This window comes from Malaclemys terrapin, chromosome 7 (assembly GCF_027887155.1).
Source record: "Malaclemys terrapin pileata isolate rMalTer1 chromosome 7, rMalTer1.hap1, whole genome shotgun sequence".
Taxonomy (NCBI): Eukaryota; Metazoa; Chordata; order Testudines; family Emydidae; genus Malaclemys; species Malaclemys terrapin.
In genome coordinates this window covers 2,892,344-2,905,720 of record NC_071511.1, presented here as the reverse complement: position 1 = coordinate 2,905,720, position 13,377 = coordinate 2,892,344, and the positions used below count along the sequence as shown (strand labels likewise).

The following is a 13,377-nucleotide window of genomic DNA, read 5'->3' as shown; positions in this document are numbered from 1 at the left end:
TCGAGATAAGCTGAGGTACAGAAAGGGGCAAAAACTACTATCTTGATGTCAGCATATTCCTTTTCCAAAACCTATTACATTTGCGGGACTAAATTTACAGTAAACAGCACTTCTGTATTACAATGTCATGTCGCTTCTTTTTCTCCAAACCATTTTTAGCGCTCTTGCTTTAATGCTGAATCGTACCATATGTCCATCCATATTTACATGGAGTTACAGTTGCTATTTAAGGGCCTCATTCTGCAGTCATACTAGTGTAAATCAGGAGCAGCTCCACTGAAATCCACAGAGTGCCACCGATGTAGAACTAGTTGAGCATCAAGCCAGAAGTGGTCACTGCTTTGACCAGCCCAACTGTACTCGCACTAAGAAACACTTATGCTTTGTATGAGCTGAGGGGCGAAAACATGATCTACTATCTGTTCTTATCTGTGTTTGCAGGATCCCAGATTAGGAATTCTAGTACTGTTTAGATTGTATGTAGTGGTAGGACAGGCGGGGCAGTTGTGTTCTAAGCAAGACCTTTGTGAATTGTCGCCGTACACGTTCATTGTTTACTTGATGGTACATTCTGCTGACTCATCAAGTGCTCTGAGTGGAGGTACAATAAGCAAAAATGTGTTTTCAGCATTCTGGACCTGAGGTTTAAAAGGAAACAGCTCTAATTAACTAACTCTACTTACACAAATACATAATGTTAATAATAGATGAGCATTTCTAGTGCTTTGCAACTGCAGTGTTGCTGAAGTAATGACCACGGTATTATTGATATAGTTCCAGATTCTTAAACTTGAATGCCTAAAGTTAGGGCTTTACACCCAAGAGTTTCAAAAGTGACCAGCAGTTTTAGGTGCCCTGTTTGAAAGGCCATTTTGCTTGAGCACCCACCCTCTGAATATCAGACCCCTTTAAGCTGTCTGAGGTTGGATGTCCAAATCACTAATCACTTACCCTCCATCCATTTTTAGGCACCTATAGAAATGCAGCCTGATTTTCAGAGGTGCTACATGCCAACTGTGACCCAGAGACCAGTTGTTAACTGGCAGAAGTAGGGTGACCAGATGTCCCAATTTTATAGGGACAGTCCCGATTTCTGGGTCTTTTTCTTATATAGGCTCCTATTATCCCCCACCCCCTGTCCCGATTTTTCACACTTGCTGTCTGGTCACCCTAGGCAGAAGGCACAGGATGTGCATGGTGACTTACAGGGATCCCCTGGGTCAGATATCTGCATGATGGTTCACCAAAGGAGGTCTCTACCAAGAGCCAGTAGCTCTCTGGTCATCGTAATCACTGCAGACCCAGCTCAGTCAGTTCTGGGCACAGCAACGGTCTCTGTCCTGGCTCCAGTGAAGCCCCCAACAGCCTCTGAGGCTCCCTGCTTGGTCAAAGTCCCATCAGGTTCTCAGCAGCAGCTTCTGACTTCCTACAAGCAGTTTAGCAGCAGCTCCTTGTAAGTATAGAGCTGCATCAAGCAATCTCACCTCCTCTCCAAAAATGGAGCCCACAACATGCTCTCCTTGCATTCCCTCAAAGAGCATGTCTCTTGTCCCTCTCTCTCCCCCAAGGTATCATGGGAGTTGTAGTCAGGGTCTTCCCAACTGGAACATGCCCAATTCAGTTCAGAGGCCCCTCTAGTGAAAGGTGCCTACAATAGCGATAGGCTGTGAGTGCTCAGGACACTTTCCTGAAGACATTGCAAAATCTATTTAGGGGCTTAACCTTAGACACCAAGGTGTGAAAATGTTGGCCCAGAAGTCATATGTGTGAGGAAATGGGGAAGGTTTTTGAGGAACCCACAATACAATTGCTGTGTTTTCACCCTAAACCCTTTCCTTTCCGTTGCTTTAGTAGTGATCCTCAAATCAAAGCGAGTTTAACAATAAAGGGGAAATTCACTTCAGGATGAGCGCCTATTGTTATGGCGGGGGGAGGGAGGGGGAATGAACAAACTGTTGTTCTGGAATACCTGGATTTGCACTTCTGCCTTAACGACTTCCACTTCAGATATCCTTGTTTGCCCACTCCGGCCCGTGGAGCGTTTCCGCGATCTGTGTCCTGAAGAAGTGGCTGATTTATTTCAAACGACACAAATGGTTGGAAATGTGGTGGAGAAACATTTCTGTGGCACTTCACTCACCATTTCGATTCAGGTTTGTAAACTAATTGGCTCCAAAGGCTTTGTTTCCTGTTAGTGTTTTATCGAGCTTTTTACCCTGTTCCATAACCCACTGCTCAAACCAAAGGAGCAGGAAATGGAAATACTCAACAAATATAAGGAAGTTAAGTTTTGCTTTACTCAGCATAGCATAACCTGTGGCATTCACAGCTGATGGAGATTAACAATCAAATACTGTATCTGGATTCAAAGAAGAGTCTGGATAATTAATGACAGCAAAAGTGGTGCCTTTCCCTGCAAACACCACCAGGTGTAGTGCTTCCTACCGTGAGAAGATCCATTGGTTTCTAGTAAGTACTACTCCTAGTAGAAAGTGTTTGCAGGGCACAGCTCTTAATGAGGGTATTCACAGCCCATGATTGAAGGAGCAAACTCATTGCCTGCAGGCCAGAATTTCGCTCCACAGGCAACCTTGCCCAGTAGTTGGCTAGTGTGTTATGTAGGTTTATTACCTGAAGTATTCTTTGGGGTGACACACTGAACTAGATTGACCCAGTGGTCTTATACAAAATAACGAATCCTTTTGTTTAAAGCAAATCTGGAGGTTAACCCCATTTTTGACATAACAAGAATTTAAATAAACAGGCTGTGATTTAAAGCAGCGCTTACAGTTCTGTATTTTACGTCCACGAATAACAGAAACGTTATTGCTAGCAATTAAAAACTGGGATCTGAGATCATGAAAAATAACAACCGTGCCAGTATTTATTTCCTTTTCACATATTATTTCTCCCTTAATCATGACCTGAAATGTAAAAGCATCTGGTCTCACATGCTTTGTGTTGAATGGGACCCAGGAGAATACTATAAATTAACACACAATGAAATTGGATTTAAATTATTAATGGGTAATATTTCTGAATCCCCAGGAGATCCTTGTTAGCCCCACTTATCTAACTCTTCTATTTTTGCTTACAGGATGGTCCTGAAGCTGGGCAGACTGTGAAGGTGAGTGCTTATGCTTATTATGCAGGATACAAATTAACAAGAGACAATTATGAGAACTAATAAAAGATCAAAACTAGTCATCTGCAGAACATTGCTGAATCATTTTCTTATCCTTAAGGTTAGAGAAATTCTGGGTCTGTTCTGCCTGTCAATACTTGGATTGAATTTGCATGGAACTGTGTTTACATTTCTCTTCTTTACTAGGCAAAAATGTTCAGCTGTGAAAATACCATCTCTGTCCTTGGTACAGAGAGAGGCTCTCAGATGATAATTGGCTGTACCTCGTTTATTTCACATGCATAGAAAGCTACAGAGGGAAAGCCATTTTTGTTGTGGTTTAGACAGTGAAAATATTGCATTTTCCTTCATAATTTCTTTGCCTTTCCTATTTATTCCTGAATGAGTTGAGGCTGATGAAAGGACCAGCTAAACTGAACTACATTAGAAAAGCATACTTCTTTTTATCCACGCTTTCTCTCATCACATTCTTGTTAGCAAAGTTCAAATCTAAAGGAACCAGCGAAGCTTAAAAACAATTTTTAAGCCATGCTAGTACAAAAAAAAAAACCTATTATATTCTCCATTCGAGTAATAAAATAGATAAAATCCAAGATGGTTCTCTGGCCATGTTTCACTCCCCCATCGTGCAAATGCAAACACAGATGTAGTTAGATTATATGCCTGAGCATTAAATAAGGGCTATTTTTTTATACTTGGAATCAAAGGAAGATCAAAATATGATTATGGTTTAGCACTTTGTAAAATCAGATTATATGTCTTGAAGAAGCTGCTTAGGTTGATTAAGATAACTCCGACAACCAAATGATGGCAAATAGAAACAATTCACTTACTTCCAATTTGGCGTGTTGACCTTACCATTGATATTGCTTTTATTGCTTGCTATGAATATCTAACAGAGAGCAGCGGGGAAATAAGACAATCTCCAGACCACTGGGAAGCTTATGGGATGTATAGCACTGAAACACAACTTACTGCAGTGCTGCAACAAAACAGATTCTGTAGCTCCCGTGCTAGGCTGCTGGATTGCACTGGGAACAGGATGGTGATGGGTGAAAATGACTATTTTCCGCCTAGTTTTCTTTAAAAAATGAAGGCTTTGACATTAAAACCCAACATGATTTTGGAAGCAAGACACAATATTTCTTTCTGTTGTCAGGTACATATTATCTTTTCCATGAGAGGTTCCCGAGAAGCTATTTTAAAAAGTGAGAAAAACATTAGTGCTAATGATCAAAATTAGAAGTGAAAAATGTGCATATCTTCCTTGATTGAGGACAGTGACTAATATATGTTTAGGCTTTAAAAAATGCAAGAAAAAAGGCAGGTAAATATTCCTAATTTTCTATTTGTACAAAGCGTACTGTGCATGTGTCCAGCCAATGAATTGTGAAAATATGTAGGCATGTGGTCCCGTGGAATGCCCCTGTCCCGCACTTCTAACAAGTGTAATGAGAGGGTAATGACCCACTGATCAGCCCCTGCACTCAGAAAGAGTGTGTGTGTTTTCACAAATAGGAAGTTAACAGGTTGCATTTTTCCACTTTTCTGCATCATTGGACAAAGCTATAGTTTATTGTCATCATTTTGATGCTGCATCTCACCTGAAAATGCAAACAATGATTGTGTTCAGAGAATTAGGAACTTTCAGAACCTACCTCAGATTACTATGATCTGAATCTTGTTTAAGGAAAATAGTGCAGTGGGGATGGGTAATTTAATAGCTGTGTTCCTCCCAGGTGGCTGGGGATCATGAAGTCTGAAGCCACTTACTTGATACATGAATAATTTAGGTTTCAAAGTAGCAGCCGTGTTAGTCTGTATCCGCAAAAAGAGCAGGAGTACTTGTGGCACCCTAGAGACTAACATTTATTTCAGCATAAGCTTTCGTGGGCTACAGATGCATAGAGTGAAACACCTATGCATCTGAAGAAGTGAGCTGTAGCCCACGAAAGCTTATGCTGAAACTAAATGTGTTAGTCTCTAAGGTGCCACAAGTACTCCTGTTCTTTTTCTGAATAATTTAGACATCTTACATCAAATATGTAGTGTGTTGGTTATTTATATATAAAAAATGCACAGTTATATAATCCCATACAGAAAATGTTATTAACTCACCTCAAGGGTGTCAAATTCATTCTATGGAAGGGACTGCATTTCATTTTTAATTAGGGACAGTGGACCAGAGCATATATTTAGCGTTCTCCTCCCTCTACAGCACATCTGCCGCTGAGGTCAGTAAGGCTATGTGTGTGCTGCAGAGTCAACTTGGGTCAGATTAGCCTTCCCCAGGGTGAGCAGCCATGCTGCAAACAAAGCCCTACTTCACCGACAGTGTCCCTCTGTGCTGTGCTCCCCGGGGATGTCTAGGACATCTGGGGCCAATCCCCGGCTCTTAGTGCTGCAATAAGCTACACCATCCTCTGATTCTTTCCCAGTGAATTGTGGAGAACTTGTCTGTCCTTCTGGGCAAGTGGGGGGAATTGTGGGAAAGCATTGGAGGACTATCTGCACTCACTTGGTTTGTCCTGCATCCCCACTGCAAAGTGTGTGTGTCGGGGAGAGAAATTATCAGCCCATGTGAAAGCAGCACTTGGGTGTCGACCTGTACCCCAGGGCTACCCAGCTAACCTGGGTTGAAAACGCCACCAACCTTGGGTAGGTGGTTTTTGTATTAGGAGAACACCCCGGTAACAGCTAGGGCTAACTGTGCAGGGAAGACATACCCTAAGAGGCTTGCTAAAGATCTAGCAGGCTAGATACAAAGCTAAAGTTGCTTCGGTATAATTCCTCACAACAGCCACTCACACTCAAAAAAGCACAACCACAGCAGTCCTACATGAACCTTTCCACCCGGTGCAGTCCCAGCCTGCTATCATCCGGATGCTCATCCCCACCGTCACAGTAAGGCTCGAATCCTGCAAACCCTCAGACTTAAAATGAAGTACCCGTACAAGTGTCTGCCAGATCGGGGCCGATAGCCTACCTACTTTTAACAACCGCGTCACCCTCAATGAACACTGGAGAAGACTGAAAGTCGCCATTCAATCAAATTAAACAGTAGCCTGTGTTGTAGAGTTTGCTTCAGTGCATGAGCGAGTCAGTCTGAAAAATTAGCAATTTGTTTGCTAGTGAGGTCTGCAAAAGAAGGTAAGAAACAACAAGGATCTTTTTTAGCAGGGGGCTGTTCTAAAATGCTTACAATTAATAAACCAATGAGCCAAGTTATGTCAATTCTTTCTTGTGCGCCACGAGGGTGTGCTATAATTTTGGAGAAGTTACGCTGTCTTTTTCTTGCATAAGAAAGAAGTCGAATCCTATTTTAAGTGTAAATTGCAGCTTATCCTTCACTGTGGATCCATCTCTAATTATAAATGTTCGGGGTGTGTGTGTGCACATTACACTGTACATAGAACAGACCTTGATGGTCAATGAGATGATTCTTTTGGTTTTAGTGTATCTCTTGATGGCAGCTGTGATTCCATGGTGTTTACATGAGGTGTTTAGGTTTTACCCAGATATCCTATATAGTTTTACGCAGTGCCAATCCAGAGCCTAGTGCTAGCTAGCCAATGCCATGATATCAAATGACCGGCTGGATGGTCCTTTATGCTGTCCTGCTTACACTGTTTCTGGATTTCTCTTTTCTACTGGGACACTTGAATGGTGGCTTGTTGCAGAGTAGAACCAAGATCTTCAAATACATCCACCTAGAGGTATTGTAGCAGCTAATGTGGATGGTTAGAGCCATGTCTGTTATGTTTCATTCAATTTAATACTGTCTTTCATGATCATGAGTGTCTGTCACCTAAGCTCAAATGCCCAGAGTTGAGGTTGCTCAGACGGCGAGTACACCCACTCCCTCATGCAGTTGCAAGTTCTAGGCAGCTTCATGGTGCTACTTCTAAATACTCCCGTTTGTGTGGGGGGGAGAGAGATCTTTCCATGCAAGAAGCACTGAGTCCATCCCAAACCCCATGAATGATCTTCACTTGCTCAGGGGTCTCCTGCTCCCTCCCCACTCTGGCTGTCATGCAACACAACTCAACACATCTGCCTGGCCAGGAAATCCTGCAGAATCCTAGAGCGCAGAGTAAAAGGGAGCAGGGTGTTGTTTTAAGACCTCTGACACAGATTCTTTGCAGGGCCCCTCTTCTACCCACCAACCTGGGCTCCAGGAAAGGCCTGGAAATGGAGGGGCAATTCTACAGGGATGGCTGACCCCTCCCTCCCCCACTTCCAAGCAGGCTTGTGGGAGATACAGTCCACTCTCAAGTCTGGGGCAATGATTTGATTGTGCATCAGGAGGTGGGTTCTGCCCATTCCCCACTCATGTGTAAAAGCAGCAGACACTGTCATTCAGAATTGTGCACGTACATTTGTATCCTTTCTGTTTTATTCTGGTGAGGTTTTTCTACTGTGCCCATCATTGTGGTGTGCAGTTGCCTTCCAGTAGTGCCTTAATGGAAATGACTCACATGCAGTTTTTTCCTTGTTTCTTTCTTCCTCTCCACAGGGGGAAAACTGCTTGTAGACTCTCATGTAAAGCATTTTTACTTCTGCAGTCTGTGCTCAGTTTTCTCTAGTGTAGGGCAGGTCTGTGTATTGCCCCTTGTATTTGGAATGGAAGGTGGTGGTTTGGTCTGTGTGCACCTGGACCATCCAAATCCTTGCACTGGAGCAGGAAAATCCGCTCAGTGGCTTAACACAGGGCTTTTAAGTGTATGTCAAGTGAGCAGCATTTGAAAATCTACCCTTGTGTAATTTGCAGCCTTCTTTGTAAGACCAAGTCAATAAATGTGTATCCTGACTTTGTGGGCATAGAGCTTACTAGGGAATAAACCCTAAGCCGGGCCTTTTATGTGGGATTGCAACCATCCTGAGAAACACCAGGCATTCTGTACTCTCGAAAGGCTACACAAATCATGCTGGCGTGGGTATGATGCAGCTAATTTATCTCTAGAGACAAGATAATATTGCACAGCAAGTGTCTGTTGCACAAACACCTATTAACACACATCTCATTCTGCAACAGTGTCAAAATCTCAGTCCTCTCAGCAATGTTCACAACTGCCTGCCAGCTCACCAGTTTTAGGTTCACGTAAAGAAAGAAGAAAGCCAGGCCGATGCTGGCAGTGTGAGTATGTATGCAGAAATTTATTTTGGGTGTCACATATTCCACTAATTATTCTACACTGAGAAGATTGCTTCTCCATTATTTTTTGATGTGTATGTTTTTCTTTCACAGATGCTTTTTTAATGCTGCACTAAATCAATCCATCTGGTTTGCATTCTTTAGGAATCTTAACCTGAAGTGAAGAGTGCAGTGTTTATTTACACCTACTGCAAACATTTTCATCCCATCTGCCTAATGCGCTGGACTTGGGGTTTCACTACTCAGATTAATTACATCACATCACACACTGATTGTATCAGAAGGATTAAAATGATTAACCACAACACTTTGATATGGCAACAGAGTTTCTCTGCAGATGTGAATCCTTATTTAATAACACATTGAAAACCAGCTTTTGCTCTCTTAATAGAGAGCAACACAAGGATGACTCAGAAGAAAAGTGCAAAATGCAATACATTGTACTTGTTTATAAACACATTTAAAATTCCAAGTGAACAAACAAGTAAGAAAAGCAAACCATTTTTGAAACATAGAAATGCACTATGAAACCTGAGACCAAATGGTCTGTTTGCCTTTGCCTCTCTTGAAAGCCTGTAAGATGTGCAAAAAATGGTTTGACAAAGTACAGTAGCCTCACTTATTGCTTTTCGAAACACACTGATGGTGCTTTGATGTAGAATATGTCAGACTGCAGCTATATAATTGGTACTGCAAATCCAGTAGCCTCAGGACAGCAGTGGCTACTTTCAGCTCATAACTTTCCTTCCATTTTTAAACAACATTTGGGTTTTGGGTTTTTGATGAGAAATCTGTTTAAAGCTAGGAATATGCTGCATCATAAAGGGGCAGTGTCTCTAAGTATTGGCTGCTCCAGTTGGACATTTCAGACCTTGTCACCCCTCATTTTGAAGCCCTCCACTGGCTCCTTATTTTCCACTACATTAAATTCAAGCTTCTTGTCCTTGCCTTCCAGGCACTTCATAATTCTGCCCCTCCATAATAATTCACTGCCTTTTTCTCCTTCAGATCCCTTATCAAGACCTATCTCTGGGCTGCCAACAGGAAATCAGCCAAGCAATTATGGCTATTTGGTTAAATAGCCAGAGAGAGCTGGGGCTTTTAAAATTTATTTTTTTAGATGAATTATTTTGCACCATCAAGTTTTGCAATAGCTAACCTACGTATAATAGAAATGGGGGAAAGAAGGGACCTTGAGAGGTCCCTGAGGCCAGTCCCCTGAACTAAGGCAGGACTAAGGATTATCTAGACCATCCCTGACAGGGGTTTGTCCAACCTGCTCTTAAAAACCATCAATGAGGGAGGTTCCACAACCTCCCTGGGCAATTTGTTCCCGTGCTTAACTGTATCCACAGAAGCTCATTTCTTTTACCCTCTGCCTCCGTTCACTCCATCGGTTTGTCACGCTCACTTGCTGCATTTTGTTTTCAATTGGATTGTGAGCCCTTCAGGCAGCTAGCACAATGGGGGACTGATCTTCAAGGGGTTCTTTAGGCACTACTGTAACATACATCATCATAACATGCAGGAAGTTGAAGGAAGATGCTAGACATCTCTCATGGTGCACACAATCAATACAGGTCGTTTTCTGTAATTAGGACTCAGCAGACATTGATGAGAGGACAGGCAAGATTGTGGTTGAACTACCTGCCAAATCAGAATGCTTTGTTTGAAGGATGCAGGAGACACAGGCGTATTGAGAACATGGAGACTCCCCAATGAGTGATGGATGTGACACCATTCTGAGAACACCAAAGGCTGGGGCACTCCTAAATGGAAATGATGACTTGGATAACGAAGTGTGATGTAGAAATACCAGGTTGTGAGGCTCCCTGAAAGTATGGAGACAGGAGACATTGAGAGAGTCTCTTTTGCAGTGAATTCTGATGGAGTTGGATGATTTTGAATTCCCACTACAGAATGTCCTGGTGTTGGATCCCAGACTTACTTGCCGAGTAATATCGTGTTACATCCCTAGACAGACCCGAAATAGGCTCTGCATGGACTGGCCTGTAAAGTAAGAAAAAGAAAAAATCGTGCAATCAATTTATTATAGTTATAAATGGGGAAAGTAAACTGGAAATTACAAAGGACATTGTCCGAGCCAGCCTAATGGAATGAAAGCCTCTCTCGTTCTCTGCTAAGAATGCACTCTTTCTTTCCCAGGCTATTTGCTTTCTTAGAAAAGTCTCCCTTTTCCTTGGTTTAACTGTGAGCCGCCTCTCCTCAAAAACTCCCCAAAGAATATATCAGGTTGTTGCTAGCGAATGAGCCTAAATACTCAACTTAATGATCCACATTCCCATGTAGATATTAACTGGTATAAAATGCCACTGGCTACACCCATAGCCTCTGTCCCAGCTGTTTGGCACTGTACCAGCAGCTCCAGTGGCAGACAAGCAGGAGACTTGAAACTGGCGGCAGAGAGGCCAACAGGCCGGACAAGCAGTAATGATCTTGGCGCACCGTAGGCCTCGCTCCCACAAAGGCTTTCACCCGCTTCATTTGGAGCACGTGTGTGAGGTTCGTCGGCTGCTTCTGGCAGCAGCAATGTGCCTGCCCAATTCGCAACAAGCACTCCATACCCAGCCAAAGCTTCGGCACCGAAACGAACATCTGCACCGAGGCTGAGGCCTTGTCTACACTACGGGGGGAGATCGATCTAAGTTACGCAACTACAGCTACGTGAATAACGTAGCTACCAGTCAGTCCCTTCCTAAGCTCAAGCCATAGCACGCCCCTGTGAGGACATGGTCCCTGCTGGGACACCGAGCAGCACTGGACACACACTGCTTATTGAAAATATAATTACCCTCAGTGTGAAGGGCACCAGGTTCCCTTCTTCATCCAGAGCACTAGAAAGCTACAGGCCTAGTTTGAGGAAGTCAATTTAAATATTTATCCACTTTGTTTTTTTCCGAAGAGGCTTTGGGCAAGAAACATGCCAGTCTCCTCTAAGCAATCTGGAAAATCATTTTGCTTCCTTATTAAAAAAAGACCGTGCTAGATTCTCCGCTACTCTGGATTTATACTAGTGGAACTCCTTTGCCTCAGTGGAGTTGCTGTAGCTGGATGGGAAATGGTTTTCCCGTCCTGTGAGAATTCTCGAGAGGTTGACGTTTTTTCTCCATCCTGAACTGGGACAACAAGTTAAAATCTTGACAATTTTCATGAATCAAAAATTGGGGGGGAAAATGCAGATTGGGTCATTCCAAATTAAATAAATTAATGGAGATATCCTCTCTCCTAGAACTGGAAGGGACCTTGAAAGGTCATTGAGCCCAGCCCCCTGCCTTCACTAGCAGGACCAAGTACTGATTTTTGCCTCATATCCCTAAGTGGCCCCCTCAAGGATTGAACTCATAACCCTGGGTTTAGCAGGCCAATGCTCAAACCACTGAGCTATCCCTCCCCCCAATTTCATTTTGATATTTTTTGAATAGTTTCCTTTTGATTGTGAACTTTTTAATAATTTATAGTAGGAAAGATAACTTACATTTCCAAGCAAAAAGTCATTTTGACCCCAAGCCCCCAGATTTCTTTGGTTTGAAAATGTCAAATTCTCAAAATGGATGTGTGTCGAAACCTGTCCCTTCCGGCGGCAGGTTTGGTTTCAGCCAATGGGCGTCTTCTGATGAAAAATTCCCAACCAGCTCTAACTGTGACTCCTGAGCTGCACCAGGGTCACTGAGATCAGACTCGAGCTCTTGCACCTGAATTGGAAAGAACCCTTCATTTCAATGTTCGTTATACTCGCTCCTCATTACAGCGCTATGTTTAAACCAGTCTCGGTGTGAATGAGTATATATAGTCAAATCCCGCTCTGAGTGTAGGTCCTACAAAACCGTCCACTGTACTGTAAAGACAGATCTTCTGTGAATCCCAGACAGTGTCTAAGGTCCAGCCATCAAAACTACCTGATTAATTTTCTGGCGCTTAGTGTACAAGGGCTCTTTCCTGGCTTCATCTCTGCTATACTACCTCTTAACTTGTCATCCAAACATCTTTTAAACCTTTTCTCACCACGTTTCAGCAAATGCAGTGTTTGTGTTAAACAACCTTTTGTTCCAGGGCAGAATCACGTTCTTTCTGAGACACATGCAATGCCTTATGTATGAAAGTGTTGCCATTTAACCCACCGGTTGGACTTGACACTATGCTATCCTCTGGATGGGGTGTACATCATTTATTAAACAAGTGCTGCAAAGCTCGAATCCAGTTTGAATAGGGTTTTCTGAATAGCTTTGTTCCTAGTATTATGTTTCACTTTATAGCAAAATATCACAGGCCAAAATTCCGACCGTTTATGATTTTGCTGTTATTTTGTGACCACATTCTTACCTAATTGGTGGGGCCCTCGTCCTTCTAAGGAACTGCCCATACAAAGGGAACACGGGTAAGAAAGGATGCACAGCAGCTCATGGACATAACCAGCCTCTCTCTCACTTATGCATATGTGTTAGTGAGAGACGGAAACATGCTTCCTGCAAGCACAAACTTGGCCACTTTTAGAAATTGTTGCATCTTTTAGCCCAAAGCCATTCGCAGCTGACTGAGCTGTGAAACTTTGGTGTCTCAGCTGTCTGGCTGGTTCCCACTCCATCCTGTGTCTCTTGTGGCATCAGAGGATCATAGTGTTTTGCTCTTCTTATTTGGAATATTAATGATCCAATTTAAGCCAGACAAAGGGCACCCATTTACCAGAGTGATGGCTGCCTTATAAATTCATGTAATAAATAAAAGAGTAAATCTGGCCCCATATTTTTCAATGCAAGTTACATCAACTGCAGAGGATGAAAGGCTGTCCATAAAAAAACCATAAAAACCCAGCACTGCTTGAGTAAATTTTATGCTAAAAAATGTAAGGCAGACAGATTTTCTCACTTGAAAGATTAGACATTTAGGCCATCTTCTGATCTTTTGAAATGACAAATACATCTGGGATTTGACCTTTAATTGTGCTCAGTCCCACTGGTGCATAGTTTAGTCTATGTTCTGCATCACCACATTAGCTCACAGAGGAGAAGTGTGTAGAAAACAGAGTCCCTGTGTGCGTGTGATTTACAAACAGAAAACC

At 42.7% G+C, this 13,377-nt stretch overlaps 1 protein-coding gene across 7 annotated transcripts in view; it reads left to right on the top strand.

The window, feature by feature from the left end:
- FHIT (fragile histidine triad diadenosine triphosphatase) overlaps nucleotides 1-13,377 on the top strand; it is a 1,028,576-nt gene that overhangs the window by 794,784 nt on the left and 220,415 nt on the right. For all 7 annotated transcript variants that reach the window (XM_054036271.1, XM_054036277.1, XM_054036270.1 and 4 more), the window contains 2 exons: nucleotides 2,008-2,153; nucleotides 3,098-3,127. In XM_054036271.1, the coding sequence (XP_053892246.1) occupies nucleotides 2,008-2,153; nucleotides 3,098-3,127 (176 nt within the window). The remainder of the gene's footprint in view (nucleotides 1-2,007; nucleotides 2,154-3,097; nucleotides 3,128-13,377) is intronic.